At 39.6% G+C, this 26,835-nt stretch overlaps 1 protein-coding gene across 1 annotated transcript in view; it reads right to left on the reverse strand.

Annotated features, from left to right (window-relative positions):
* Positions 1 to 26,835, reverse strand: part of LOC137943958 (uncharacterized) — an 81,860-nt gene that overhangs the window by 15,328 nt on the left and 39,697 nt on the right. Inside the window, exons 15-24 of the mRNA XM_068789409.1 lie at positions 25,270 to 25,363; positions 25,087 to 25,170; positions 24,845 to 25,001; positions 24,552 to 24,760; positions 24,374 to 24,418; positions 12,557 to 12,585; positions 12,357 to 12,478; positions 672 to 719; positions 445 to 563; positions 12 to 364 (exon numbers count right to left, since the gene is read on the reverse strand). Of these exons, the coding sequence (XP_068645510.1) occupies positions 12 to 364; positions 445 to 563; positions 672 to 719; positions 12,357 to 12,478; positions 12,557 to 12,585; positions 24,374 to 24,418; positions 24,552 to 24,760; positions 24,845 to 25,001; positions 25,087 to 25,170; positions 25,270 to 25,363 (1,260 nt within the window). The remainder of the gene's footprint in view (positions 1 to 11; positions 365 to 444; positions 564 to 671; positions 720 to 12,356; positions 12,479 to 12,556; positions 12,586 to 24,373; positions 24,419 to 24,551; positions 24,761 to 24,844; positions 25,002 to 25,086; positions 25,171 to 25,269; positions 25,364 to 26,835) is intronic.

Genomic DNA, 26,835 nt, shown 5'->3' on the forward strand with positions numbered 1-26,835 from the left:
AGAGAAACAACCTGGTGTCTATTTGGGCGCTGCAATTTAGATCAACACGTTGACTGCACTCGCCAATGTTTTTCTCTTCTGCTCCAATTGATGAGTTTTGAGCATTATCTTCGACTGAAGTCCTATCTTTTTTCACTGCCACCAGAAACTGGGCCAATTTTCTACTCTTCACAGCTGCAATATTACTTTCATAAGTTATTTTAACTTCCTCATCACCATTAACATTACATTTGTTCCTCTTCCTACCACACGTTCTTGAAGTCTTGTTGCAATGGCCTTTTTTATTCAGAGGCTCTCTGTCTATATGAGAGTCTTCCATCTTAATTATGACCCCGACTTTGGGGTCATTTTGGCTCAAGTGCTCCTGTTAATGGATCTAATCGGATCAGATTATATGGTATTCAACTAATGAACTTAACTGAAAATAGTTAAAAGATGCAAGACCTTTGCTTTGAAAAATTTCCTTAATCCTTCCATTGACATGTCAAAGTTGTCATAGCGTTTAATTGATTTCCTCAGCCATTTTGAAATGTATGCTGTATTCTCCTCCTTAAACCGCTCATCTGTCCTCAAATTGACAATGATAAGATCATCAATAAGAACAATACCTTTTTGGTAGATCTGTAGTACAAGACAAGTGAAGATACTTCTTTTGATCTCTTGATATTTACCTAATAGAATGATAGCCCCATAGTCAAGCCGATGCCTAATACAGCGCCCTAGAGAAATAAAAAAGAACTATTAGTAAGAATAAAATATCGCATTCCTCCTTGGTTAACTTATAAGGAAGAAGAGTCATAGTTAAATAAATTTGCTTCCTCTTCAAACTAACTTTTTTTTTTTTTTTTTTTTTTTTTGAAAAAATGACCTAAAAAGAAAATAAGCGAGAGGGCCCCAGAAGGGCAAACCAGACAAAAAAGACAGAACTACATAAAAACAAGGAAAATGCAAAAGAGGCTAATCAATTGAAACGGAGTTTCACACAACAAGATGTTAGCAAGACACTCCACTCTTAGCCAAAAAGACAGCAACATAAGCCTCCTGTTAAGTATAACTACATCCCAAAATGACCTTTTTCTCTAAAGATACTCCACTCTTAACCAAAACCACAGCAACGTAAGCCTCCTGTTAAAGTTGGGCAAAACTACATCCCAAAATGATCATTTCTTCCAACAACCACAGAATTTTTCTAGACTTTAACCTATGTGAAATTATTACCGCTAACACTCCCCCTAATGTCCAAGCCTAAAAGAGTTGATTTGAACTTGGCCTATATGCAGATACAACCCCAAACATGAAAGGCACAAGTTGGGTCCAGGTCAACCTACTCAAAAAATCTAAATTCAAATATGCAAAAAAATTAATATTAAAAAGGAAAATAGGAACATAAACAGTAGAAATTATTTTATTAGTAGATAATTTACCTTAAGCATTAAGATGTATAAGAAGCAGTTCAGTTAAAAGTTAAATCTGGTTAAATCAGCTTAGTTCTTGCAATATTGAGCTACTAAACTAGGAAATGCCAAATCCATATATTGAACCTGAATTCGACCTGATTAGTAATTGGTTAAGTATATAAGATGAGAGAGAGTAACTCAATACAAAGAGCAGAAAAAGAGAGGAGAAAGAAAAGAAGTCATAGAATTGAGAGATGTCACTCTCGCTCTTTCAATCATTAATTTATAAAGGTGTTCACAAAGAACAGTCCCCAATCATAATCCTAGTGGGAGACAAAGTAGTGCTTTCAATCCTCATCTACTTCCATATGAAGGAGTACCAATTCTATAAGACGTCTCATACTCAAAGTCCCCCTCAAATTCAATCATATAGATCATAGATACCCAGCCTGATTGTAGTGCCTTCGCATACACGTCAACAAGTTACCTTTGTAAGGAGACATTTGGGTAAAAAATAATTACAACTTGTCTCCAAAAAAATAAGAGTACATCAATAAGTTAGGTACTCTCATAAAAACTAGATTATTTATAATGAGAATGGTGACTTGATTATCGCAATACAGTGTCATTGGCTCGTCTATAGGCAATTATAACTCTTGAAGGATTTCAACTACGTCATATCACAAACAACATGAACCATAGCTCTATATTCTGCTTCAACACATCATTTTGCCTCCACATTTTGCTTTTTTGTTACACTAGGTAACCAAGTTTCCTCTAAGGTACAGTAAGCAGATGTAGATCTTGTAATATGGGGAACCCACCCAATCTGGATTAGTGAAGTCTTCAATAAGAACATGACAATGAGCCTTATACATCAAACCTTTTCCTAGCAATTTGTTCGAATATCTTAATTCTTAGAACTACTTTTTTTTATTTTTTTTAAATGATGCTAAATTTTATTAAGAGAGCTCAAATGAGCAGATTACAAGAGGGAAAACCTTCCCAAACAATGAGAGATTGCTGGGAGGTTCCGAATTTTTCAAATTTATCAACCAAAGAATTGGTTGATCTAGGAATGAGGTTCCAATTACAATGAATGGATGACACAATGTCAGTAATACAATCAGTGATTGGTTAGTGGCGCCAAGAGGGGGAGTTATCTTTTAAACACCAACTGATGACAGTCTTTGAGTCTCCTTTGATAAGCAGCTTGCCATGAAGCCACTCTTTAAAGATTTGGAGGCTGAATAGAAGAACACTCACTTTAGCAGTATTTGAATCAGCAATACTTACCGGTCCAGCATAGGATAGAATAGGGTCTCCACTACTGTCTTTGAAAACACCACCAACTCTAGTCGGCCTAGGATAGCCTAAATCACTGCCATCAAAATTGAGTTTGATGCAGTCATAAGGGGGAGGATCCCAGGTGGCCATAACCGGATTCCTACAGAGGCCCACCATATGTGCCATCAAACTTCAATTTTCCCGAAGGGAAACGCCCAATAGAGAGGCAAACTCCTTCCTAGTATGTAACCAACTCGAGATAAGGCCCACTGCCTGAGAAGCTGTATTATCCAGGGTGTTAGCCTTGGAGTTGAATCTTCGGTTATTTCGCTCGAGCCATAGGCACCATGGGACATGCACAAGGCATGCCAAGAGAATTATCTTGCCCAACCTAGGAAGGCGGATCCTCATAACCATCTCATAGGTGCCGAAAAGGTCCTCATGTAGCCCCATTTGGAGTCCAATCTTCTGAAATATCTTCATCCAGACTTGCCAAGAAAAATCACAATGTAAGAGAACATGTTGGGTTGCGTAACCTCTTTTATGGAGGTTGTCAGAGATGAAGATTTGTTCCCTGATGGCATTCCACACGAAGAATTTGATTTTACTAGGCGCTGAGAGCTTCCATGCTAGGTTTGCCTTATGCTCATGCATGTTGCAATCTTGCTTTCTAATGTGAGAGTAGGCAAATGCAAATGTGAATCGGCTATTAATGTTGGGCTTCCATGTCAATTTATCAACTACATGCTCATGAATAGTAATGCTGCTGAATCCAGAGAGGAGAGAGCAAAAGGACAGTTTCCTCATCATTTAATCCCTGACGACAAAACGTGAGACTCCATGAACGATCTCTCCAAGAATCAGCCATTGAGCAAGAGAGGTCCCTTGCCACCCTAGAGAGCCCCGGGAAGTCCTCAAAGAGGGGGCGGGGGCCACACCATTCATCCGACCAAAAGAGGGTCCTTCCAATGCATGTGTAAAAGGAAGTTGCATCTCTTAATATTGGGAGGAACTTTTGAATTGATTTCCAAATCGGGGATAAGAGGTGAGTAACGCCATCCTCCCTCCACCAGGCACTCGAAGGTTGAAGATAGAAGCTGACCATATCTCCCCATAGGTTGTTATGTTTGATGTTGAAGTTCCAGATCCATTTGAGCATAAGGGCATTGTTCATCTGCTACGTAGGTCGGATGCCTAAACCTCCCCGATTGCGGGGCATGCAAATATCCTTCCAACTCACCAAATGATATCTGAAGGTGTCCTCTGATCCTTTCCAGAGAAAACGTCGACGGATGGTGTCAATCCTATTACAAACAGAGGCCGAACAGTGCATGAAGGATAATAAATAGTTTGACAATCCTGTCAAACAAGACTTGAGGAGAGTGAGTCGCCCTGCAATAGATAAAAGCTTGCCCCTCCAAGTAGCTAGTCTCTTCTCAAATTTCTCAATAAGGGGGGACCAAAACATCGCCGAAGGCTGAGAGTGGGAGTCCAAGATATGTACTTGACAAATTTCCCACTGAGCACCCCAAATAGTCAGCCATACCCTAAAGCACAGATGAGTCCATATGATAGCCTAGGAGGGTGGTTTTCTTCCTGTTAATATTCTGACTAGAAGCCAATTCAAATAGTCCCAATACAGCGCGCAGTTTTCGGATCTAATCCATAGTACCAAACCCAAAGCAAATGGTATCGTCTGCAAACTGAAGGATCGGCACATCAAAGGCTACACAGTCCATCGTGGGGAGGAGCCAACCCAAGTTCTTGGCTGAATAGATCAAAGAGGATAGATATTCTGCTACCACATTGAAGAGCAAAGGGGAAAGGGGGTCTCCTTGCCTGATTCCCTCAGATCCCTAAAAATACCTACAGGTCGTTCCGTTGAGAAGAACGGAGTAGCTTGCAGAGAATATGCAACTTATAATCCAGAAGCGCCATTTTTCCCTGAATTCCATCTTCCCTAGGAGAGTGTCCAGAAGTTTCCAATTAACTCTGTCAAAAGCTTTCTCAAAATCAAGCTTAAGGATGAATCTGGGAAGCTTTAAAGCCTTAAAATGGTGAATGAGCTCATGACATACCATGGCCGAATCTAATATATTTCTTCCCTTGATAAAAAAACTTTGGTCATGATTAATGGCAATAGGGAGAATCGCCCTGAGGCGGTTGGCAAGGAGGCGCGCAAGCACCTTGTAGGCACTGGTGGTGAGACTGATCGGCCGGAAGTCAGAAGGAAGTTCTGCCCCTTCTTTTTTAAGGATGAGGGCAATAAACCAAGCTCTGATGCTCCTATATTTGATGCCATGCTGATAGAACGAGTGGACCATGCAGGCAATATCGTCTCTGATGAAGGGCCAACATCGGCAATAGAATTCCCCGTTGAAACCATCCGGGCCCGAAGCATGATCCAAAGGAAGACCCAGTGCTACTTTTTCAATTTCCTTACTGGAGAAAGGGAGCTCAAAGAGACTAGTTGCGGCCGAAGGAATAGCCTAGAAATGAACCTTTTCGAAGAAAGGGCGAACTAGCTGGCAATCAGAATATAATTCTGCAAAAAAGTTCACTAGTGAGTCTGAAATAAGGGATCGATCCGAGGTAATCTCACCATTGACGCTGAGCGTGGTGATGCGGTTGGCTCTTCTCCATGCAGAGGCGACTGCATGGAAGAATTTAGTATTGGCATCCCCCTTAATGAGCCACTTAAATCTTGCACACTACTTCCAATGCACGAGCTCACTATGAGAAAAGGACTGCATTTGTCCTTGGAGGGCATATCTCTAGGTTACTTCCGAGGAAGAGAGGTTTCTAGATTCCTCCGAACTACTTGCTAGCCTATGATCAATTGCTAAGTGATAAATCTCACTTCTGCCTATGTCATCTCCTGGTTTACCTGCATCAATCTTGATTTGTGATTTGTGGTATGAATTTGTGTACTATTTGCTTAATCCTGGAATTATACATAGGGGAGGCTTCCCTTGATGTATTCTTTTGCTTTTCTTCGTAATAAAATCATCACCGTTTCACAAAAAAAAGTTAAAAAATAAGGAAGACATACCTAACATGTGTTTTGTAGCTCAGGAATCAAGTATCCAAGATGGGGGAATGAGACACAATAAACGTAGACATACCTGTGGGAGAAGTAGTATGACCCAAGGATGCAAAAGGAATGGAGAGTTGTGCCATACGCAATGAAATCTGTTGTTGTTGCTGAATAAATTGTTGCAACTCATACGTGGCACCAGGTGAGACAAGTGTAGTAATTTCAGACACATGGGCAAATACCCTCATGTGTAAAAGAGTTTGCCCACACAAGTTTCCCAAACTTTATCCAACATTTGTCTGAGTAATGATTAGTGCATCCACGATGAACACACTTTCTATCAGATTTGCCATCCCCTTGGCCTAGTCTCCAGCCTGAATTGTCTCTACCTATGCCTCTGCCAATCCCTATACATCCCCTAGACAACTTAGTGGAACCAGATGTTGCAGCTGATGTATTAAAGGCAATGGCTTCACCCAATTTTGCATCTTTCCCTACTTTAGGCACAATCATCTTTTAAGCTCTCATCACCCTATTAAAGTTAGTAGAGAGGTTAGGTACTTCATCAGAGACTAGGACTTGTGCCTTTATGTGATCAAATTCAGCACCCAAACCATCAAGAAATTTAGCTACTAGGAGATGATTTTGTTGTTTCATGAGTTCTCATTCATCCATAGTAAATAGATGAACAACATTGATTTCCTACCAAACATTCAAAAAAGAAATATAGTATTCTGTCACCGTCTTGTTACCTCACTTCAAACTGAAAAAATCTGTATATAACTAATATACCCTAGAAAGATTGCTCTCTTAAGCATATAAAACTTCTAAAGATAACCACATAGCTTTAACAGTTTCAAAATTCACAACCTGACACCTAAGAGAAAACTCCATGTTGTTGACAATCCAAATTATTACTTGGTTGTCTTCTGCTTCTCAATCATCATCTTGAGGGATAGGAGGATCATCCCTGATAAATTGCAGCTTCTTCTTGCCTTTTAACTACATTCGAATAGACTTGGACCAAGTAAGATAATTATCACCATTCATTTTTTCTGAAGTGATAATAATAATATATTTCCCTTCAGAATTATAATTTTCTTTAGATGGAGTGCAAACTTCACCAGAATCAGCCATGATCAAATAAACCTTCCAAAAAATTCAATATGATAAACCTAGGTGGCCCCCACCACACAAAATTAGGGTCAGGCAGTTACTGTGATGTGCGCTAGTTAAAAATACCAGAATTCCAGCATAGACATCAAATTCCAGATCAAATAGTGCAAAAAAGCATCAAGTAGGGTTGATGTCAAGAAATGCAGAGGACATCAGCACAGGTAAGTTGGGAGTTGGCACGCATCCCAAAATCGGCATAAAAACCCCTTTTGGGCAGTTTAAAACATCAAAACACGTTCCAAGAACAGCAGAATCAATAACCCCAAGGTTTTTGGCAGAGAGAAAAAGAAAAAAAATTGGATTTTTACCAACCACTAGCTAGAAAACCTGAAAAAGATCTTTCTTTTATGTAGACGTTTGCTTCAAAGAGATGAAAAAACTGACAAGGAGCATTCCCAAATGTGATCTACTGTTCTATGTAAAAAGAAAAGAGAGAGAATGAGAGAGGGAGAGAGGAGAAGAAAGCTCGAAGAATAGAGCTGTGTTGGGGGTTAGCACGATTGTCAACCTATTTATTAAAGAGATTTGAATAGAATTACAAATATTATCCTCACTTAAGTGAAACCCTAATCTCCTTATATCTCCCATTCTACATGTTCTATATGCATGAATATGGGAGCATAGACATAATTCAACATAAGGAATAAGATTACATCACCTTGGTTCCCAAGAAAACCTATACCGAGCTCCCCTCCAATTTCAGGCCCATCAGCCTCACCACCAGCTCCTACAAAGTAATTGCGCAATTGTTGGCTAACTACCTCAGAAAGGTCCTTCTGCAGATTATCCAAACGTGTCAGAGTGCCTTCATCAAAGGCAGGAACATTCTTGACTCAGCCATGGCAACTCATGAACTCATTCACTCCTTCAAGTGCTCAAAGCAACTCAGTTTGCCCTCAAGCTAGATTTCGAGAAGGCCTTCGACCACGTCAACTGGAAGCTCTTGGACCATCTGTTCAAGCATATGGGATTCGATAACTGCTAGCGGTTTTGGATGCACAGTTGTGTCTCCTCTGCGTCTTATTCCATCCTGATCCATGGCACCCCATGCGGGAATTTTAAGGGCACTCGTGGGATCTGACAAAGCGACTTGATGTCTCCTTTCCTCTTCACCATCATTGCTGAGTATTTGCCTATCATGATCCGCCACGCTCAAGACATTGGTTGGCTCTCTCCCATCTCTGACCAACCTAACCAAGACATCTCTATTCTTCAATCTGCGAATGATACCATTCTATTTGGCATGGGTTTGATGAAACGGATTATCTGATTCAAGGCTCTAAAATCTCTTCGAGTTTTCGTCTGGTTAGAAAGTCAGTTGGGCCAAGTCTTCTATCTTAGGATATAATATTGAGAAAACCACTCTCAATTGTATGGCCGACTACCTAGGATGTAGAGTCACTAGTCTCCCTAGGACCTACCTCAGCCTTCCTCTAACCGATGGTAACCCGGGTAAGCAATGCTGGCAGCCTATCATTGATCGGATGGAGAGTAGGATGGCTACTTGGAGAGGGAAATTCCTTTCTAAAGCCAGCAAACGACGGCGGGGTCAGCTGTTTCTTACACTGACTTCATTCGTAGTCTTTCTCGTAACGACGATTCGCCGTCTTTTGCTTCCAGTTTTCAGACAGTGAAGTGATCTCAGAGAGTAGCAAGGGGGGAAGCCGCTCATAAAGGAAGAAAGAAGGGGAGACTCTGTGTCTGTAGATACAAAACACCAGCCTCGTGCGTGTACGTAACGAGGGCAAAGAAAGGAAATATAATCGTGTGTTTCTTTTTTGCAATTTGTGAGTTTCTATCCAAAGAGGTGTCATCTGGATTATATCATGTCATTTGATAAGTTAGACTCGTTCCCTATCCGTTTCACGGGTAAAAAATTACACTGCCTGAGAATTTCAGTTTCGTTTATTCGTTATGGGCAAAGAGTTATGGGGTCATATAGATAGAAGTAATCCCGCACCTCGGGAGGCCGAGGCTTTGTCCAAGTGGACAATCAAGGATGCTAGGGTCATGACTTGGATCCTTGGCTCCGTTGAGCCTTTCTTTGTTCTCAATCTAAGGCCTTATAGAAATGCGGCTGACATGTGGAGTTACCTCACCAAGGTTTATCATCAAGACAACACGACGAGGCGTTTTCAATAGGAGTATGAGATGGCTAATTTTACACAAGAAAGTCTCTCCATTGGGGAATATTTATCTGGTTTTCAAAACCTTTGGGCTGACTATACAGACATTGCTTATTCTAATATTCCCATTGCTGCTCTCTTTACTATTCAAGCAGTGCATGAAACCAACAAGATAGATCAATTCTTGATGAAGCTCCGTTCCCATTTTGAAATTGCACGGTCTAGTCTGACGAATCGTCATCCTGTACCATCTCTAGATACTTGTTTCAGTGAACTTCTTCGTGAGGAGCAGCGTATAATAACTCAGGCTGGCATGGAACATCGGGCTAATGTTAGTGACCCTGTTACTGTAGCTTATGCAGCACAAGGGAGGAACAAGGGAAGAGACATGCGTGTTGTTCAGTGCTTTAGATGTAAAACTTTTGGTCATATTGCTCGGGAATGCCTTAAGGAAGTTCTGTAACTACTGCAAGAAACAGGGTCATAACATCGTTGCCTGCCCCATTCGACCAGAAAGGAAGTAGGGTACTGCTTATCATGCCTTTGCTGGTGCCTCTAGTTCTTTTGCATTGCCTACTGCCTCGCTAGTTGTTTCTATTCCTGCTGCACCTACCACCTCAGCAAACCCAAACATACTCACTCCTGAGATGGTACAACAGATGATCATTTCTGATTTCTCTACTTTTGGGCTCTCAGGTAATCATAAAGTCTCTTCTAAGCCATGGTATTTTGACTCCAAAGCTTCTAACTATATGACCAATACTGTTGTTTATCTTTCCAATGTGAGAAATTATGATGGAAAACAGAAAATTAACACCATGATGGCAATTCTCTACCTATCAATGTTGTTGGTGATCATTCCTCTTGCTTAACTGATGTTTTTGTGTCTCTCGACCTCTCCACAAATCTTATTTCTGCTGGTCAATTGGTCGATAATAATTATAATGCCAATTTCTCTCGATCCGGTTGTGTTGTGCAGGATCAAGTGTCAGGGGCGATGATCACGAAAGGGCCTAAAGTGGAACGACTCTTTCCTTTTTATGTTTTTCCTTCCACTATTAGTCCTAGTTTTCCTTTCCTTTCCTTTCCTTTGCATGTAATGTTGTTGGTTCTGGACCTAAGATGTGACATAAACGTCTAGGCCACCCAAACTCTGATGTACTTTGAAAATTATTTAATTCTGGTGTATTGGAACAACAAGCATTTTCTTCTTTTGATCTTTCTTTTGAATGTTCATCATGCAAACTTGGCAAAAGTAAAGTTCTACCTTTTCCTCATCATGCATCTCATGCCTTACAATGTTTCGATATTATTCATACTGATGTTTGGGGGATTACACCTGTTGTTTCTCATGCGCATTACATGTACTTTGTCACTTTTATTGATGACTGTAGTCGATTTACTTGGGTTTACTTCCTACGGGCTAAAGCCGAAGTTTTTCTAGCATTTAAGCATTTTCTTGCGCTTCTAGAGACTCAATTCTTTGCCAACATCAAAGTCTTGCGCTCTGATTCTGGCGGAGAATGCATGCCTAATGAGTTTTAGGACTTTCTTCAAAGCAAAGGGATCGTCTCTCAACGCTCTTATCCTTCGACACCGCAACAAAATGGTGTTGCTGAGCAAAAAAACCGTCACCTTCTTGATGTGGTCAGAACCCTTTTACTTGAATCATTTGTTCCTTCTCGTTTTTGGTGTGAAGCGCTTTCTACTTCAGTTCATTTGATCAATCGCTTACCTTCTCCTACATTACATCATGTTTCTCCTTTTCTTTAAGTTGTTTGGCCATTCTCCTTCATATTCTGATCTTCGGACATTTGGTTGCGTTTGTTTTGTGCATCTCCCTACTCATGAATGACATAAACTTATAGCCCAATCAGTTAAGTGTGCTTTTCTTGGTTATGCTATACCTCAAAAGGGTTATGTTTGTTATGATCCGGATGCTCGTCGTATACATGTTTCTCGAAAAGCAATAAACGGCATCGAAAAAGAAATCGAAATAGAAATCAATCTCTTGGGTTTTACCTTCGTTCGGAGAAAATGATTAACAACTACAATTACCTAGAACCCTCCGCCTTTTGGTTACCTTAAACTAAAATTTGATGGTAACGCCTTTGGATGCCCTGGGCCTGCGGGATTTGGTGGAGTCATCCATGACAACCGTAGCAACCTCCTTCTCTCCTATGCCGGCCTCTTGGGCATCTCAGACTCCACCATGGTGGAGCTTGCTAGGTTGCATAAAGGGCTGATGTCCTTCCGTGATCGCTTCTATGGTCCCCTCATCATTGAGGGAGACTCTAAAGTAATCATTGACTGGTGTGCCAAATCCAAGTCTCCCCCCTGGTGCCATTGGGACAACTTTCTGGATATTTGTAACATCTCTTCCTCCCTAGACTGCATTTGGAATCATGTTCCTAGATCCGCTAATCATCTTGCGAACGCTCAAGCTAAATGGGGTTCAGCCCTCCAAGTTCTTAATAGTCACTAATTCTTTTATTTCAAAAAATAGTTTCTTTCCTAAGAAAAAATTGTTGGAAAACTGGAAAAACTCCAATATGATTCCTTCCCTAGAAGAACCGAAAGATTGACTGAAAAATAATGTGTATTCTCAACTGGTGTGTCGTACAGCTGAGTAACACTTCTATCCTCTTCAAGAACCCTATAAAATGGCTAGAGAACCACCGATCATGAGTCAAAAACACAAAAAGACCTATTTCAATAATTCAAGTGACGCAAATAAAAGAAAAGAAAATTCATCTATCAAAACTTCAATCTTCAACCTCTCCCATGGCTGAAGCCTGATTTATAATATTCAGAATCCTCGAGCACTCAAAAAAAACTAGTGTTTATGAGACTTTAGAACCTGCTTTGATATCGTGTTGAATTCTAGAGTCCAATGGAAGTGAGATATAGATAAGATGAGAGAGAATGACGAAATACAAATAGCAGAGAAAGAGATGAACAAGAAAAGAAGTCAAAGACTCGAGAGATGTCTCTCTTGCTCTTTCAATCTAATGAGTAAAGCTGTTTACAAAGACCAGTCCCACAATCCTGATCATAGTGGGAGATAAAGTAAGACTTTCAATCTTCATGTACTTCCTCAAGGGGTTCTAATTCTAATGTGATTTCTTATATTCAAACAAAACCAAACCTACAAATTAATAACTGCAGGTGGGATCAAATCAACCAGTAGAGTTCAGGCCAGGTCAAATTTTGCCGCCCCAAATTTTCACCACCAAGCAAAAGATATGAACTTTACGCCCTGAGCATGAAATCAGAAAAAAAATAGAAAAGCACAGAAAAAAAAGCTGAAAAAGATGGACAAGACATATTTACCGATAGCCTGATTTAGAGCACGGAAGGCTTGGTAGCAGTACCACTGGCTCCCACTAAGAAGATTTCTGGTCATCTTATACTTATCGTTATACTTTTTCTTCAACACCACTTGAATATCATTTCTGGACACGTGTGAATCAGTTAGCCAGAATAAAAATTCAGGTTCAAATAGTAACTCAAATATCAGTTAGGGTGCTTACATATTTGGAAAAGGGATTCCAACAACTACCTGAATTAGTTAGGGATAACATAAAAAGCATACAGGTATTTTGACAGGTGATACAAATGATAGTTCAATATATCTCTCAGTAGTTTCACATGACCAAGGTCTACTTAAGATGGCTTTACAGCTTCTGAACTTTTTGCATGTAGTTTTTTTCTAGAAGGAAAGGAGGCCACACTCAAGTCCAGCAAACCTTAGCTCCACCAAAAAAAAAAAAAAAATCCTTAGAAAAGCAACACTATTTACAAGAATGTTGTTTACATCATTACATTTACCTCAACGTCATTATTTCATTTTATCATGAAAGATTGACAAAAATAAGAAAAAATCTAAAATTAGCATCAATCACCAATGCATAGAATAATAAATTGTTATAAATTATAATTTTAAATATTTAGTTTTCAAAGTTTCCTAAGAAAGAATTTTCTTGTTGAAAGTTGTCTCTGAGGATGTAAAGGGAGCAAGTACACTACTATAATTTGTTACTAAGTTTAAGTTATAAATAGGAAAGAGAGACCTCTAAACCCTAATCTCATACAACCCTCTCTCTTTATCTTCTCTATTGAAACCTAATCCTAATGCTCTCTCCTTCCCTTCTCAAGCTTTTGTTCTCTCAAGTTAGAATATTGGTACAGGGGTATTTTAGTCATTTAATCCTTTCATGAATGTCATATGTTTCCAGCAAGTTAGACTACTTATCATGTACTTATGTTTCAAGTCTCATTGGATTCTGATGTGTATTAAGTGAGATATAAGGGTTTTCGTACTTGGGAGCATTATTTTCTTTTTATTGTAAATCCACTTAAGTCAATTCTAAATCAAAAATTTGCATCATTTTGTGCTTTATGTGGTATTACTCATCAGACTTCTTGTGTCTAGTCTCCCTGGGGTCGTTAACGTAAAAACAAACACCTTTTTTAAGTGACCTGTACTTTACTGTTTCACATGAATGCCCTTAAATCTTTTTGGGGCGACAAAGTGTTAACATTGTATTACTTGATCAATTGTATGCCATCATTTGTTTGCAAGGACAAGTTCATATCCAGGTCTTAAAACCCCACTATAAATTATTTGATGTTATTCCTCGTATCTTTGGATCTACATGCTTTGTTCATTTATTTTTTACCTCTGCAGATAAATTGTCTCCTCGAACTATTAAATGTGTCTTTTTGGGTTATTCACATCATAAAAAAGGATACAAATGTTATGATCCAATTAAAAGAAAAACATTAGTCTCCTCCGATGTTACATTTTTTTTTAAAACGCCTTGTACTTTGTGTCTTTTGCAAAATCTCAATCTTTATCTGATCTTTCTATGGATAACCCAATTCCAATTACTATTATGGATGCACCTCCTACAGGTTCCTACAGGTGTACAATCACAAAGTGTCTATTGACGCTCCAACTGTCTATCGACGCTCCAGTTCCAATTACTATTATATTGCATTCACCAATGTCTATTGACGCTCCATCTCATGAGCTCGCCACTCAAGACCAGTCATCTTCCTCTTTGTGACACAAGTCATGTTTTGTCTGATTTGGATATACTCATTAGCCTTCGGAAAGGTAAAATGTTGTGTATCTCTCATCTATTTTTCAATATGTTTGCTTTGATTTTTTGTCCTCATTATACAAATTCTTTTCTATATCGTTGACTGTCTTCTGCACCTGGTTCAGTGCAGGAAGCTATGACTTCACTTGAGTGGAAATGAAGTACAAATGAAGAGATGGATATTTTGGTATCTAAGGGCACATAGGGTCTCTGTCACCCACCTTCCAAGGCAATTGTTGTGGGGTTCCATTAGCTCTATACAATTAAATATATGGTTGATGGGACTATTGAGCAGTATAAGGCTAGATTAGTAACCGAGGGCTATACACAAACCTTCGGTGTTGATGTGCATGAAACGTTTTCGCTTGTGGCCTAACTCCCTTCAGTTTGTATTTGGTTTCAGTGGCAATTAATCAAGAGTGGCCACTATTTCATTTGGAAGTCAAAAACCTGTTCCTGTTGGCGACTTAAAGGAGGAAGTATATAAGGAGCAACCTCCTGGGTATGTTGCACAGGCGGAGACAGCAAAAGTGTGCTAGTTGAAGAAAGCTATCTATGGACTTAAACAAAGTCCTAGAGCATGGTTTGAAAAATTCAGCACTAATGAAGTTTGGGTTTTACAGAAGTCACTATGACTACTCCAAGTTTGTGCTGAAAAGGAAGACCGATATTTTTATCTTTGTTATGTATGTTGACGATATCATATTACCTGGGAGTGACTTAGAAGGAATTAAGGAGGTAAAAACATATTTGGCCACAAGTTTTCAATCTAAGGATTTAGGATAGTTGAAATATTTCTTCAGCATTGAAGTGGCTCAGAGTAAGAAAGATGTTGTTCTTTCTCAGAGGAAGTATATCGAAGATAAGTCGCAGGAATACAATCTCCTAGGTGCTAAGCCAAGTGGATACTCCCATGGAAGAAAACTTTGATATTCACGACTCTCATAGTCATGCACTCAAGGACAAAACCTATTATAGACACCTAGTGGAAAAGTTGATTTATGCTACAATTACTACACCTAATATATCCTTCGTAGTAGGAGTAGTAAGTCAATTCATGGTGTTGAAAAACAATTATGGAAGAGTCTTACATGACTCTCACAATAAAAAGTCTCACAGAGCAAGAATTAATTTGGTAGACTCTTATAGAAGTCTCACAAGAGGTCTCATAGAAGAGACAATTAAAAGTGTTTAAGTTAGGTTTATCTTCTATTTATGTCTAGTTGTTTAATTGTTTTAGGACTTATCTTTTAGTGTTTAACTTTTGAGTATAACTGAGATAACGGTAGTTTAATTGTATTTGGATTCTACTAGTTTTCTCTATTACAAATAAAGGCTCATTGTACATAGTTATAAACAAGTCAATGAAGCATTTCGCTTTTCCAAAAAATTCAACATGGTATCAGAACAAGTTTTGTGAGTTGACTCGATCAACCCACCAAGATAATGTGATCTTTTTTTGGTTTATTATCTCCAGTATTTTAGGTTCGTACTCTACCTTTTTTCTTTCTTTCATGCCCCATTATTTGTTATTTCCTTGGTGTTTGCACCTCCATACTGAACTTTTCATAGCGCAAATTATATATTGATAAAAAATCTTTGAGTCTACTTTTCAACACAAAAAAAATTTCGGTAATCGAAGTTTTTTACAAAGAGAAATCGATATTTGACGCAACACAGGTCGGACAACAAGAGATGTTCGAGCAGCAGTAGAACGTTTCAATTTTTTAGGTGTTTTATGCCATCAAAAACGAGACTTTGTATGGAAAATTATCTATCAAAATAAAGATTTGTAAGTCTATTTTCCAATTTATAAAACTAATTCTCAATCTAAGCTTTCTAGATGGAGATATCAATATCAAAAGAATCAAAGGGAGATATCAATATCAAAAGAATCAAAGGTCATGCTGGCCAAAGAAGAAAGAGTAATCACTTCAGCCAGATTGAAGAGTCTATATTCTATCAGATTATTTCTCTCAAAAGAAGTATATCTCATCACAAGGTATATTCTACTTGAATGAGAGATAATGGAATCTAGTTTCAAAAGGAGCAACTTTCATATCAATCTCATCTATATGTAAGGATATATTCTAATTGAAGTCAGCAAGGTCATGCTACATAATGAAGCAAATCAAGTGGTCATCATAAATTCGAGCATGAAGTTTTTTTATATCAAATTAAAGTTCCTTGAGTCCAGTTTTTGACCAACAAACTATTTGTGATTTTGAGCTATATTTTGAGAGATATCGATATTAAAAATACCAATGATCGAGGGAAGTGCTCCGGGTTGCCCAGGTCTAGGGGGGGTTCTTCAGAAATCACAGTGGAGAAACTATTTTCTCCTTACAGATTATACGACCACGAAGATGAACGCTCTTCATCTTGGTTGCAGATTTTCAAAGATAGACTTCAAGGGAAGCTGTTGATAGAGGGAGACTCTAAAGAAGTCATAAGCTGGTGCTCTAATTCAGCTACTCCCCCTTGGAGGCATTGGCCAATTACTTCTTCTATTTCGGATATTGTATCTTCCATTTCTTGTTGGAATCACATTCCTAGGTCAGCCAATTCTATGGCCGATAGGTTAGCTAAATTTGGAACCTCCCAGCAATCTCTCATTGTTTAGGACGGCCGCCTTCCTTGTAATTTTGCTCATTTGAGCCTTTTAGAATAACTCAGCACTATTTCAAAAAAAAAAAAATACCAAAGATCCATTCTACTGAAAATCTCTCAATTTCCTTTTTTTTCTCTCCTATTATCTTTCCATACATTAACGTGAATTGAATTCCTTTTCTCCTAAAATCCTATATTTTTAGCAAAATTTCTTTTCTAATCAGATAATTTTGGTCAAACTTAATTACTCCATAATGTGCTGGTTCAACTATTCAATATCCTGGTTCAATGTTGTTTTCGAGTTTTATGTTTTTGTTACTTAGTCGTGTATCTTCTGCATTGTCAACTCCGAAAAATTGTGGTCACCTAAAAAAAAAATATACTTTGTCAAATCTATTAAGTTCTACCATTATGGTCTCCCCTGGTTTTTCAAAAAAAAAAATAAAAAAATAGGTCACATTCTAAGATTCATTTGGAAGTATGAGTGTTGCATAGTCACCTCTTTCCAATTAACGTTTTTTTTCTTCTATTATTTCTTCGGTTTATCATCTTATGTTTTCATAACTTCAGAGCAATGCCTATACCCACTACCTAAACAGAATAGGAGTGTATCCAACATCCAACTCGAGCCAAATCTTTTATTCTTCACCCAATAGATAATTTGTGTTTGAGCTACCCTTAAAAAGTGAATAGTTTCTTTGTTGTACCCTAAAGCTGGACCAACTTTCTTCTCTCAAATAATGTTTTGTCCGAGCTGGGTCTCTACATCTTTTTTTATCCCCAACTTAAGGAGGAGAAGTAGGTGAAGAAGTACAACAAAGAGATATGTTATTCCATATTTTGTGGTAATCTTATGTGACAAAAACATTCAAGAAAGAGGGAGAACAAAAGATAAAGTTTTTGTATCTACGAAGAAGTTCTTTCAACAAATAAAAAATTAAAGACCAAGAATTTTTTTCATTATAAGTTGCAGTTAAAAACTCCGACTTGAGGGGGTGTTTAAGAGTAGGTATGAAGAGTCATACATGACTCTCACAACAAGAAGTCTCACAAAGCCAGGATTAATATGGTGGAGTCTTACATGAGTATCACAAGATGAGGTCTCACAAAAGAGTCTTAGTTAAAGGAGTTTTATTTATGTTTGTCTTCAATTGATATTCAGTTGTTCAATTGTTCTAGGACTTCATCTTTTAGTGTTTAACTTTGGGTGTAACTAGGACAAGGGTAGTTTAATTGTAATTAGATTCTATTATTTTTTATTTTATTTTTTTGAAATGATGTTGATTTTTCTTAATGCAAAAGCTCAACAGATCATATTACAAGGGAGGGAAGCCTTCACAAACAATGAGAGAATGCTAGGAAGTTCCAAATTTTGCCAATTTATCAGCCAAAGAGTTGGCTGATCTAGGAATGAGATTCCAATTATAATGTGTAGAAGATACAATGTCAGCAATACTATCAGTGATGGGCCAATGCCGCCAAGGGGGGAAGTTGTCCTTGGAACACCAAATAATAATCGTCTTCAAGTCGCCTTCAATGATTAACTTGCTATGGAGACGATCCCTGAAGATTTGGAGGCCGAACAACAGAGCACTAACTTCAGCAGTATTAGAAGCAACAATGCCCACCAGACCAGCATAAGAAAGAATAGGGCCTCCATTGTGACCTCTGAACACACCACCTGCTCTTGTTGGACCAAGACATCCAATAGCACTACCATCAAATTTCAGTTTTATGCAGTCGCAAGGGGGAGGATCCCCAATAGCCATTCTTGGAGCTCTGCTGGGGCCGAACAAGTGAGCGATCAAATTCCAATTTTCCAGAAGGGAAACCCCCAATAGAGTGAAAAAATCCTTCTTTGTATGGAACCAGCTCGAGATGAGGCCGACGGAATGAGAAATCGTGTTATCTGGTGTGCTAGCATTGGAGTTGAATCTCCGGTTGTTCTGCTCAAGCCAAATGCACCATGGAACATGCGCAAGACAGGCTAAAAGAATTAACTTGCCCAGCCGAGGAAGGAGAATCCCTTGAACCATCTCAAAGGTGGCAAAGAGGTCCTGATGAAGCCCCAGTTGGAGCCTGATTTTCTGAAAGATCTTCATCCAAACATGCCACGAAAATCCACTGTGTAAGAGGACATGCTGGACTGTCTCTTCGCACTCACCGCAAAGCGGCAAGAAAGATCGGGGGCAGTGAAGCCTCTTCTATGAAGGTTGTCTGAAGTAAGAATTTGTTCACTGATGGCAGACCACACGAAGAATTTGATTTTGCTTGGCACTGAGAGTTTCCAAGCTAGATTCGCCTTGTGATCATGAGTACTGTAGTCTTGCTTTCTGATATAAAAGTAAGCCAAAGTGACAGTGAAACGGCCACTATTACTGAGCTTCCAAATCAGCTTATCAACTGAGTGCTCCCGGATAATAGTACTGCTGAGTTTAGTAAGGAGAGCAAAAAGCCAATGATTCCTCATCATTTAATCCCCGATAGAACAGGAGACTCCACGAGTGATCACTCCATGAATCAACCATAGAGCAAGAAAGGTCGCTTGCCACCCTATGCAGCCCCAGGAAGTCCTCCGAGAGAGCTCGGGGGCCACACCATTCATCCGACCAGAAGAGAAGGGTCCTTCCATTGCCCGTGTAAAACAAGGTAGCACTCTGAATATTGGAAGGAGCTTGAAAACTGAATTCCATATCGGGGATAGGAGGTGAGTAGTGTCACCCTCTCTCCACCATGCACCCGAAAACTAAACGTAGAATTTCACTATATTCTTCCATAAACTGTTATGCTTGTTATTGAAATTCCAAATCCATTTGAGCATAAGAGCTTTGTTCATTTCTCTTGTAGGCCGGATGCCCAATCCTCCCCTATTATTAGGCATGCAAATATCCTTCCAATTGACCAGATGGTATCTGAAGGTATCTTCTGAACATCTCCATAGAAATCATCGACGAATGGCATCAATTTTGGAGCAAACGGAGGCCGAACAATGCATGAATGATAACAGAGAATTTGGCAGCCCCACCAGACAAGACTTTGAGGAGAGTGAGATGTCACGCTGTTGATAAGAGTTTACCCCGCCAAGTGGCTAGCCTCTTTTCAAATTTCGCAATGAGGGGGGACCATAGTGACGCCGAAGGCCGAGAATCAAAAAGTGGGAGCCCAAGATATGTAGCAAGCATATTTCCCACAAAGCATCCCAGATAGTCCGCCATATCCCCAAGCCCAGCTAGTTCAATGTGATAGCCAAGGAGAGTGGTTTTTCCCCAGTTTATGTTCTAATTGGAAGTCAATTCAAATAATCCCAGCACGGCATGCAATTTTCTGATCTAATCCATAGTACCGACCCCGAAGCAAATAGTATCATCCGCAAACTGGAGAATAGAAATATCAAAGGTTGTGCAATCAGAAATGGGGAGGAGTCATCCCATGTTCTTGGCCGAGTAGATCAAGGAGGATAGGTATTCTGCGACCACGTTGAAGAGCAGGGGGGATAGGGGGGCTCCCTATCTGATTCCCCTAGTTCCCTTAAAATACTCACAAATTGTTCCGTTGAGAAGGACGAAGTAGCTTGCAGAGGAGATGCAGCTTTTGATCCAGAAGCGCCATTTTTCTCCTAATCCAATCTTCCCCAGGGGGGTGTCCAGAAACTTCCAGTTAACTCTGTCAAATGCCTTTTCGAAGTCAAGCTTGAGGATGAATATAGGGAACTTTTGGACCTTGATATGATGACTAAGTTCATGACATGCCATGGCTGAATCAAGAATGTTTCTTCCCTTAATAAAAGCACTATGGCCATGGTGAAAGGCAATAGGGAGGATTGCCCTGAGGCTACTAGCAAGGAGGTGGGCAATCACCTATATGCACTGGTACTGAGACTGATCGGCCGAAAGTCAGATGGGAGCTCTGCCCCATCTTTTTTAGGGATGAGGGCAATAAAAGAGGTTCTGATACTCCTATATTTGATGTCATTCTGATAAAAGGAGCAGGCCATGCTAGAAATGTCTTTTACGATGAAAGGCCAACAACGACGATAGAATTCCCCGTTGAATCCATCCGGGCCGGGAGCACGATCCAAAGGAAGACCGAGGGCTGCAATTTCAATTTCCCGATCAGAGAAGGGGAGCTCGATGAGACAAGTTGCAGCTTATGGAATAACCTGAAGGTTAACCCTTTGGAAGAAGGGCCAGAATGGCTGGTGATCAGAGTATAAATTTGCAAAAAAATTCAATAATTAGTCAGAAATAATGGCTCGATCCGAAGTAGCCCCACTGTTGACGCTGAGCATGGCAATGCGGTTGGCCCTTCTTCGCGCAGAGGCGACTGCATGGAAGAATCTAGTATTAGCATCCCCATCGGAGAGCCATTTGAATCTTGCACGTTGCTTCCAGTGCACTAACTCGCTGTGGGCGAAGGACTGCAATTGCCCTTGAAGGGCATACCTCTGAGAGACTTCCGGAGAAGAGAGACCTTTGACTTCCTCTTCATAGTCGAGAACGGCTATATGAGCAAGGGCATTGGTTCTCATAGCCGAGGAAGAGGCCTTCTTTTCAGAGGCCCAAGACCTCAGCAGCGGCTTCAACATCTTGAGCTTGATTGGGAAGGCACACCCTCTGGGTTCAGCAACGGTCATATTCTCCCAAAAGGATTGGAGAGATAGATCAAAAGAGGGGTCCGCCATCCAAACATTGTTGAATCAGAAGTGTGTGTGTGTGTGTGTGTGGGTGGGGGGGGGGGGGGGGGGGCTTCTGCCAAAATGGGTATCAACCATATCAGCCAATGATCAAAGACGACTCTATTCAGCACTTTGCCGGAGATGTTGCTGTAGAACTGAAGCCAATCATTGCTGGCTAAGAATCAGTCCAGCTTTGAGGGGACAGGGGGTTGCCTGCCATTTGACCAAGTGAAGGTCTTTCCAGAAAGGGCAATCTCATCCAAGTCCCAGCTGCCAATAAAATGTGCAAATAGCCTCATGGATGTTGGTTCTCTCCGGGACAGCCGGGATTTCTCGTGGCAAAAGCGAGTGACATTGATGTCACCCATAAGCATCAGAGGAATAGGCCACATCTGACAAGTCCTCAATAGATCCTCCCAAAATAAGTGACGCTCTAGGTGTCTGATAGGGTCGTTAACACCAACTAGGCACCAAATGTTCCCCGAACCTTTGTCTCGCAGCTTGATGCCAAGGGAGTAAGAGCCACTGCAACGATCAAGCACCTCAGTAGTACTGATGTCCCACATCAATAGGATACTGCCTGCCGATCCCACTGCATCCACTGAAGCCCAGCCGGGCTCCTTTAGGTGCCACAACTCACAGATGCATCCAAGGGGTAGAGAAGCCACCTTGGTTTCTTGGAGAACAACAACATTTGCCTTGGTTGAAGCAAGGAGGTCCCGAATGGAGGCGCGGCGACGCAAGGACCCAATTCCATGGACATTCCAGGAGAGAATGATCATTGATCATTATTCATCTTCTTTGACTTCTCAAATGGGTGGTTATCTCCCGGGAGAGGCTCTGTGAAGACGGTGCCCATCACCTTGGCAAGTTCCACTATCTGGGCCCAGGTTTCTGGGTCGTATTTGTGTTGTTCTGACTAGAGAGCTGCCACAAACACTTGAGCTCATTCACCCAGCTCTGGAATGATGAAATCTCCCATCTCTAGGTTACAGGGGTATCGAATGGTGTCACTGGGTCCTCCTTGTAGAAGTTCTCTACTGCCCTCTAGCTCGGCACTGGTAGGTTATAACAGGAGGGGGAGAATTGTTTTGCCTGTGGGCACGAGGAGAGCGCTCCCTGCTTTCGGACTCTATGTCGGAGAGGTAATTTTCAAGGTGGGGATTTCTTGGGGGTGGGCTAGGGGGGATTCCAATATCTGGGGGAAGTTTGTGGAGTGTGAGGGTTATGGGGATGATTTGTAGGAGGGTTGTGAGGGCTTCTATGGGGGATGGGGGGGGGGGGGGGGAGGGAAGGTGAGGATAAGGGTATTTCTGGCATGTTTCCTCTATTATAAATAATGGCTCATTGTACTCACTTATAAACAAGCCAGTGAAGTATTTCTCTTTTCCAAATATTCAACCCATGGAAAGCCCAAAACTGATACATTTAGAAGCAACACAAAGAATTTTAAAATATTTGAAAGGTGCTCCTAGCAAAGGCTTATTGTATACTTAGAATGAGAAGATTATGTATAGGGATATTTTGATGTAGATTATGTTGGGTACAAAATGGATAAGAGATCTACCACTGGCTACTGCTGTTATGTTGGAGGTAACTTGGTGAGTTGGAAGAGTATGAAACAAGCTATAGTAGCTAGATTTAGTGACAAGGTAGAGTACAAAGCAATGGTTCACATAGTAAGCTTATGTGAGTAAAGTCCATCTTTGTTGAGTTTGGATTTTCCATCCCAGATCCTATGGTTATCAAGTGTGATAATTAGGCTTCTATATTCATAATGTTGGAAGATAGGGCTCAAGCCCACACCACCAAGGAAGGCCCACATATCTAAGAGTATTATAAGATGGGTCACACGACCAAAGAAGGCCCACAAGATGGGCCCAAGCCCATAAGAAGTAGGACCCACTATGATTACCATGAGCTGGCATCCTTATCACATAAGTTAGAAGATCAAGAACTCACAAAGGCATTTTTATCTTATGGTCACGTCCTAAAAGAGTTCTAGTTTGAGTTATGTTTGTCTTTTATCTATATTGAGTTATTTAATTATGCTAGGACTTATCTTTAAGTGTTAGAGTTTGGGTATAATTGGGACAAAGGTAGTTTTATTGTAATTGGACTTTACTACATTCCTCTATTATAAATAGAGGTTCATGTACTCTGATTAGAATAAGTTTTATAAAGTCAATGAAATATTTCTCTTTTCCATAAATTCAACACATAGCAAGTAATCCAGTATTCCACGAAAGAACTCAACACAGAGGCTGATTGTCATTTCATTGGAAATATTGTCATGCAAGGGAAAGTGGTCACTCCTTATGTGACCTCAGAGCAACTTGGAGATGTGTTCACAAAACCCCATGGAAGACATGAACACCTGGTATTTTGTAACAAGATGGACTTTTTGACATTTATTCTCCATCTTGAGGGGGAGTATTAGAATACTGGTACAAGATATTTTGATCATTTTTTCCTCTCAGATGACTGTCATACGTTTCCAACAAGTTAGACTACTTATCATGTATGTATATTTAGTCCCATAGAATTCTGATGTGTATTGAATGAGAATAAGGGTTTTTGTACTTAGGAGCATTATGTCCTTTTATTGTAAATCCACTTAAATGAAATAAAAAAAGGAGGTCAGGCTCGAATTTTGAGGCTGATTCTAATGCAGCTCCTCTTTGGCTGCTTTCGACCTTCTTCTTCTCTCACTATTTTCCTCTCCCATCTTCTCATTTCCTCTTAATCTTACAACTTTTCATCACTTAATAAAAGATTTACAAACTTCACATAAATAAATGTAGAATAAACAAGAATTAAGTTTTAAGTGATTAATTTAATATGATGATTAAATTAAAGGGAGTACCTAACTTAGATAGACTTAGGTCCATACTCTTTATTTTCCTTTTTATAAATAAAGGAATAATGACATAAAATATAATATGTGAGAAGGATACAACCACACGAGCATTGTCGTCAGAGAAGTCAATACCCTCTGATACCTGCAAATAAATACATTAATATATACCATTTAATATTGCTAAGATGGTACAGGTGAAAGGTAATGCAGCAAATTAACAATTTATCGGCATCAAACTATTTTTTGAAGAAAATGAGCACAGATGAACAGGGTACCTTTCCACGGCAAACTGCAAGAAAAGCAGCAGCTTTCTGCGTATGTTTTGGTGAATGGTCTTTCGTACTAAGCTGCTCCATGTCCTGTTTGTCACTCTTCTTAGGTTTAGACTTAGCAGTTTCTCGACAAACACTTCTTGTGTTCCCATGAATTGAATTGTAATAACATTTCAATACAGACTCAAAATCTTCATGATTTCCTCTTGGTTCTGGGGAGAAGGAGACAATAAGCTATCAAATCAACTAATAGCTTTGACGGAGACAGAAATAAAGAATATGAGTGAACTCTTTACCCACAAAAAGGGATTTTTGTGCATTTAGTCGAGACCATTGGCCTGTCTGAATCCAGCGACTTTGTAGCTTTTCAAGCAATTTATAGCTAGGGAAGAAAACAAGGGCGCCACCAGGCACAATTTTGCAGATCTCCTCCAAGGAAGCCCCAAGTGTGTCCTTCATAATCATTGGTCATCCATTATAATCTGTACAGACAAATTAAACATTTTCTTATTTAGATTGGTCACAACTTACAACATACCTGGAAATCAAATCCATCAGCTGTTTTATAACTAGCATTAAGTCGATAATTTCCTGGACCACTTGAGATCACCGCTGCCCATAGCTACAAAAGATGAGGCACAGAAGTTATTGATGGATCTTTGAAATAATACACAATTGGAACCTTGAAAATTGGAGAAAGGCAACAAACTCATTTGACCACCTGTGATTCCACATCTATCACATGTGGAGCTTCCATGCATGTTTCAAATTGAACACCTAACTCTGATGCAAATGAGTCCACAGGGGAGAGTGTTCTGCCTCACCAGAAAATGAAAATGTTTACTAAGAAAGACGGACAAGTAAAAAGTATAAGAATAATGTAAAGATCTAGTGGCCCATCATGTATAGATGATCTAAAGCGGAATGTTTAACCTGAAAACAAAAAGCAACAATAAAATGAGATGAAAATGATGACAAATTTGAATGGAAATTAACAATCTGATAAGCTAATTGGCACATAAGTAGAAGAAGATGAAAATGGCACGTTCATGTAACTTGAAAATAATTTTTTTGTGAAGGTATTCCATTCTAGGAGAAAGTTATCCATTCACCACTTGGAGTGGAACCTATAGTAGACTTGCGCTGTGGCTCAATGGTCTTGTTGACAGTTTTGCAAGATGGAGGTCTCAAGTTGAAGTCTAACTAGGCTATGAGGGTAACCAAGAAAACCTGATGTAATTGAATAACCGAAAAAAAAATATTTTTATAAAGGTTGTAGGATGGTTGGCTGAGAGAGTTGGGAGTTAAATAAAACATAAAGTGGGCCCAAAAAACATACACTTTGCAGTAAATACCATGTTAAAGACTAAGAAAAGCTAGTGAAGGGTATTTTGGTCATTTTATATATACAGATGTTCCTGATTTCCTTACCATCTTGTTCTACATCTTTTATTATGTATATATACTTAATTTCGTGTAATTTGGTTAAGTAGAATGGGAGATATAAGATTTAAGTCATTTAAGTATGTATGGGCATATTTGTAATGTTCCCCTAAACCACTTATTTAATAGAGGGGGAGTTGATCTCGACCCCCATCGAGACTTCTGCCAAAGAGCCTCTTTCTCTTTTTTTTTTTCTACCACCTTTTCTTTTTTAATTCCTTCACTTTTTCCTTCTTATTTTCCATTTTGACAGAGAAGAATTCAAATTCTTTTCAAAATGACTAGCAAAGCTAAAAAGTATTTTATTCAACTGATAATCACCACCATGTTCCAAACTTTAACTTATGCATAGGAGCTACAAAATCCAACCTACTGACCCCAACCCAGCTCATTTATTTTATCCAAACCCGACTGGAGTACTAAATGGGTCAGGTTCAAGTTTATCTACCTAACCTGATGGTCAAGTTCATATTTGACATCAAGACCCAATCCGTCCTGCCTTAATTCCTCAAAAGGCTAAGGATCATGTCAGGCTTGATATATTTGAACTCAATCAAATTGTACCATACTTTTGGTTCAAATACATATTTCTACTTCAGTTACTTGCATAGTAATGAAATCCTTTTAAAATTTTGCGTTCTTATTTTTCCCTTTTCCTATGTATTTTTATCAAACTCATATTACTTCTTTTCTTTAAACTTTTTAATGGGTTGACCAGAAGCCAAAACATCTGGGTTTGGGTCAACACTTTCGACTCATTTACTTAACATGTCCAGTTCAGGTAGACTCATTCAATAAACAGGCCAGGTTTGAGCCATCTTGTTTAACAACAGGTTTAGGCAAT

The sequence above is a fragment of the Aristolochia californica genome, unplaced genomic scaffold (assembly GCF_029961685.1).
Source record: "Aristolochia californica isolate CCGP_79_NKW_82.1479 unplaced genomic scaffold, dmAriCali1.0.hap1 SCAF_11, whole genome shotgun sequence".
Classification (NCBI taxonomy): domain Eukaryota; kingdom Viridiplantae; phylum Streptophyta; class Magnoliopsida; order Piperales; family Aristolochiaceae; genus Aristolochia; species Aristolochia californica.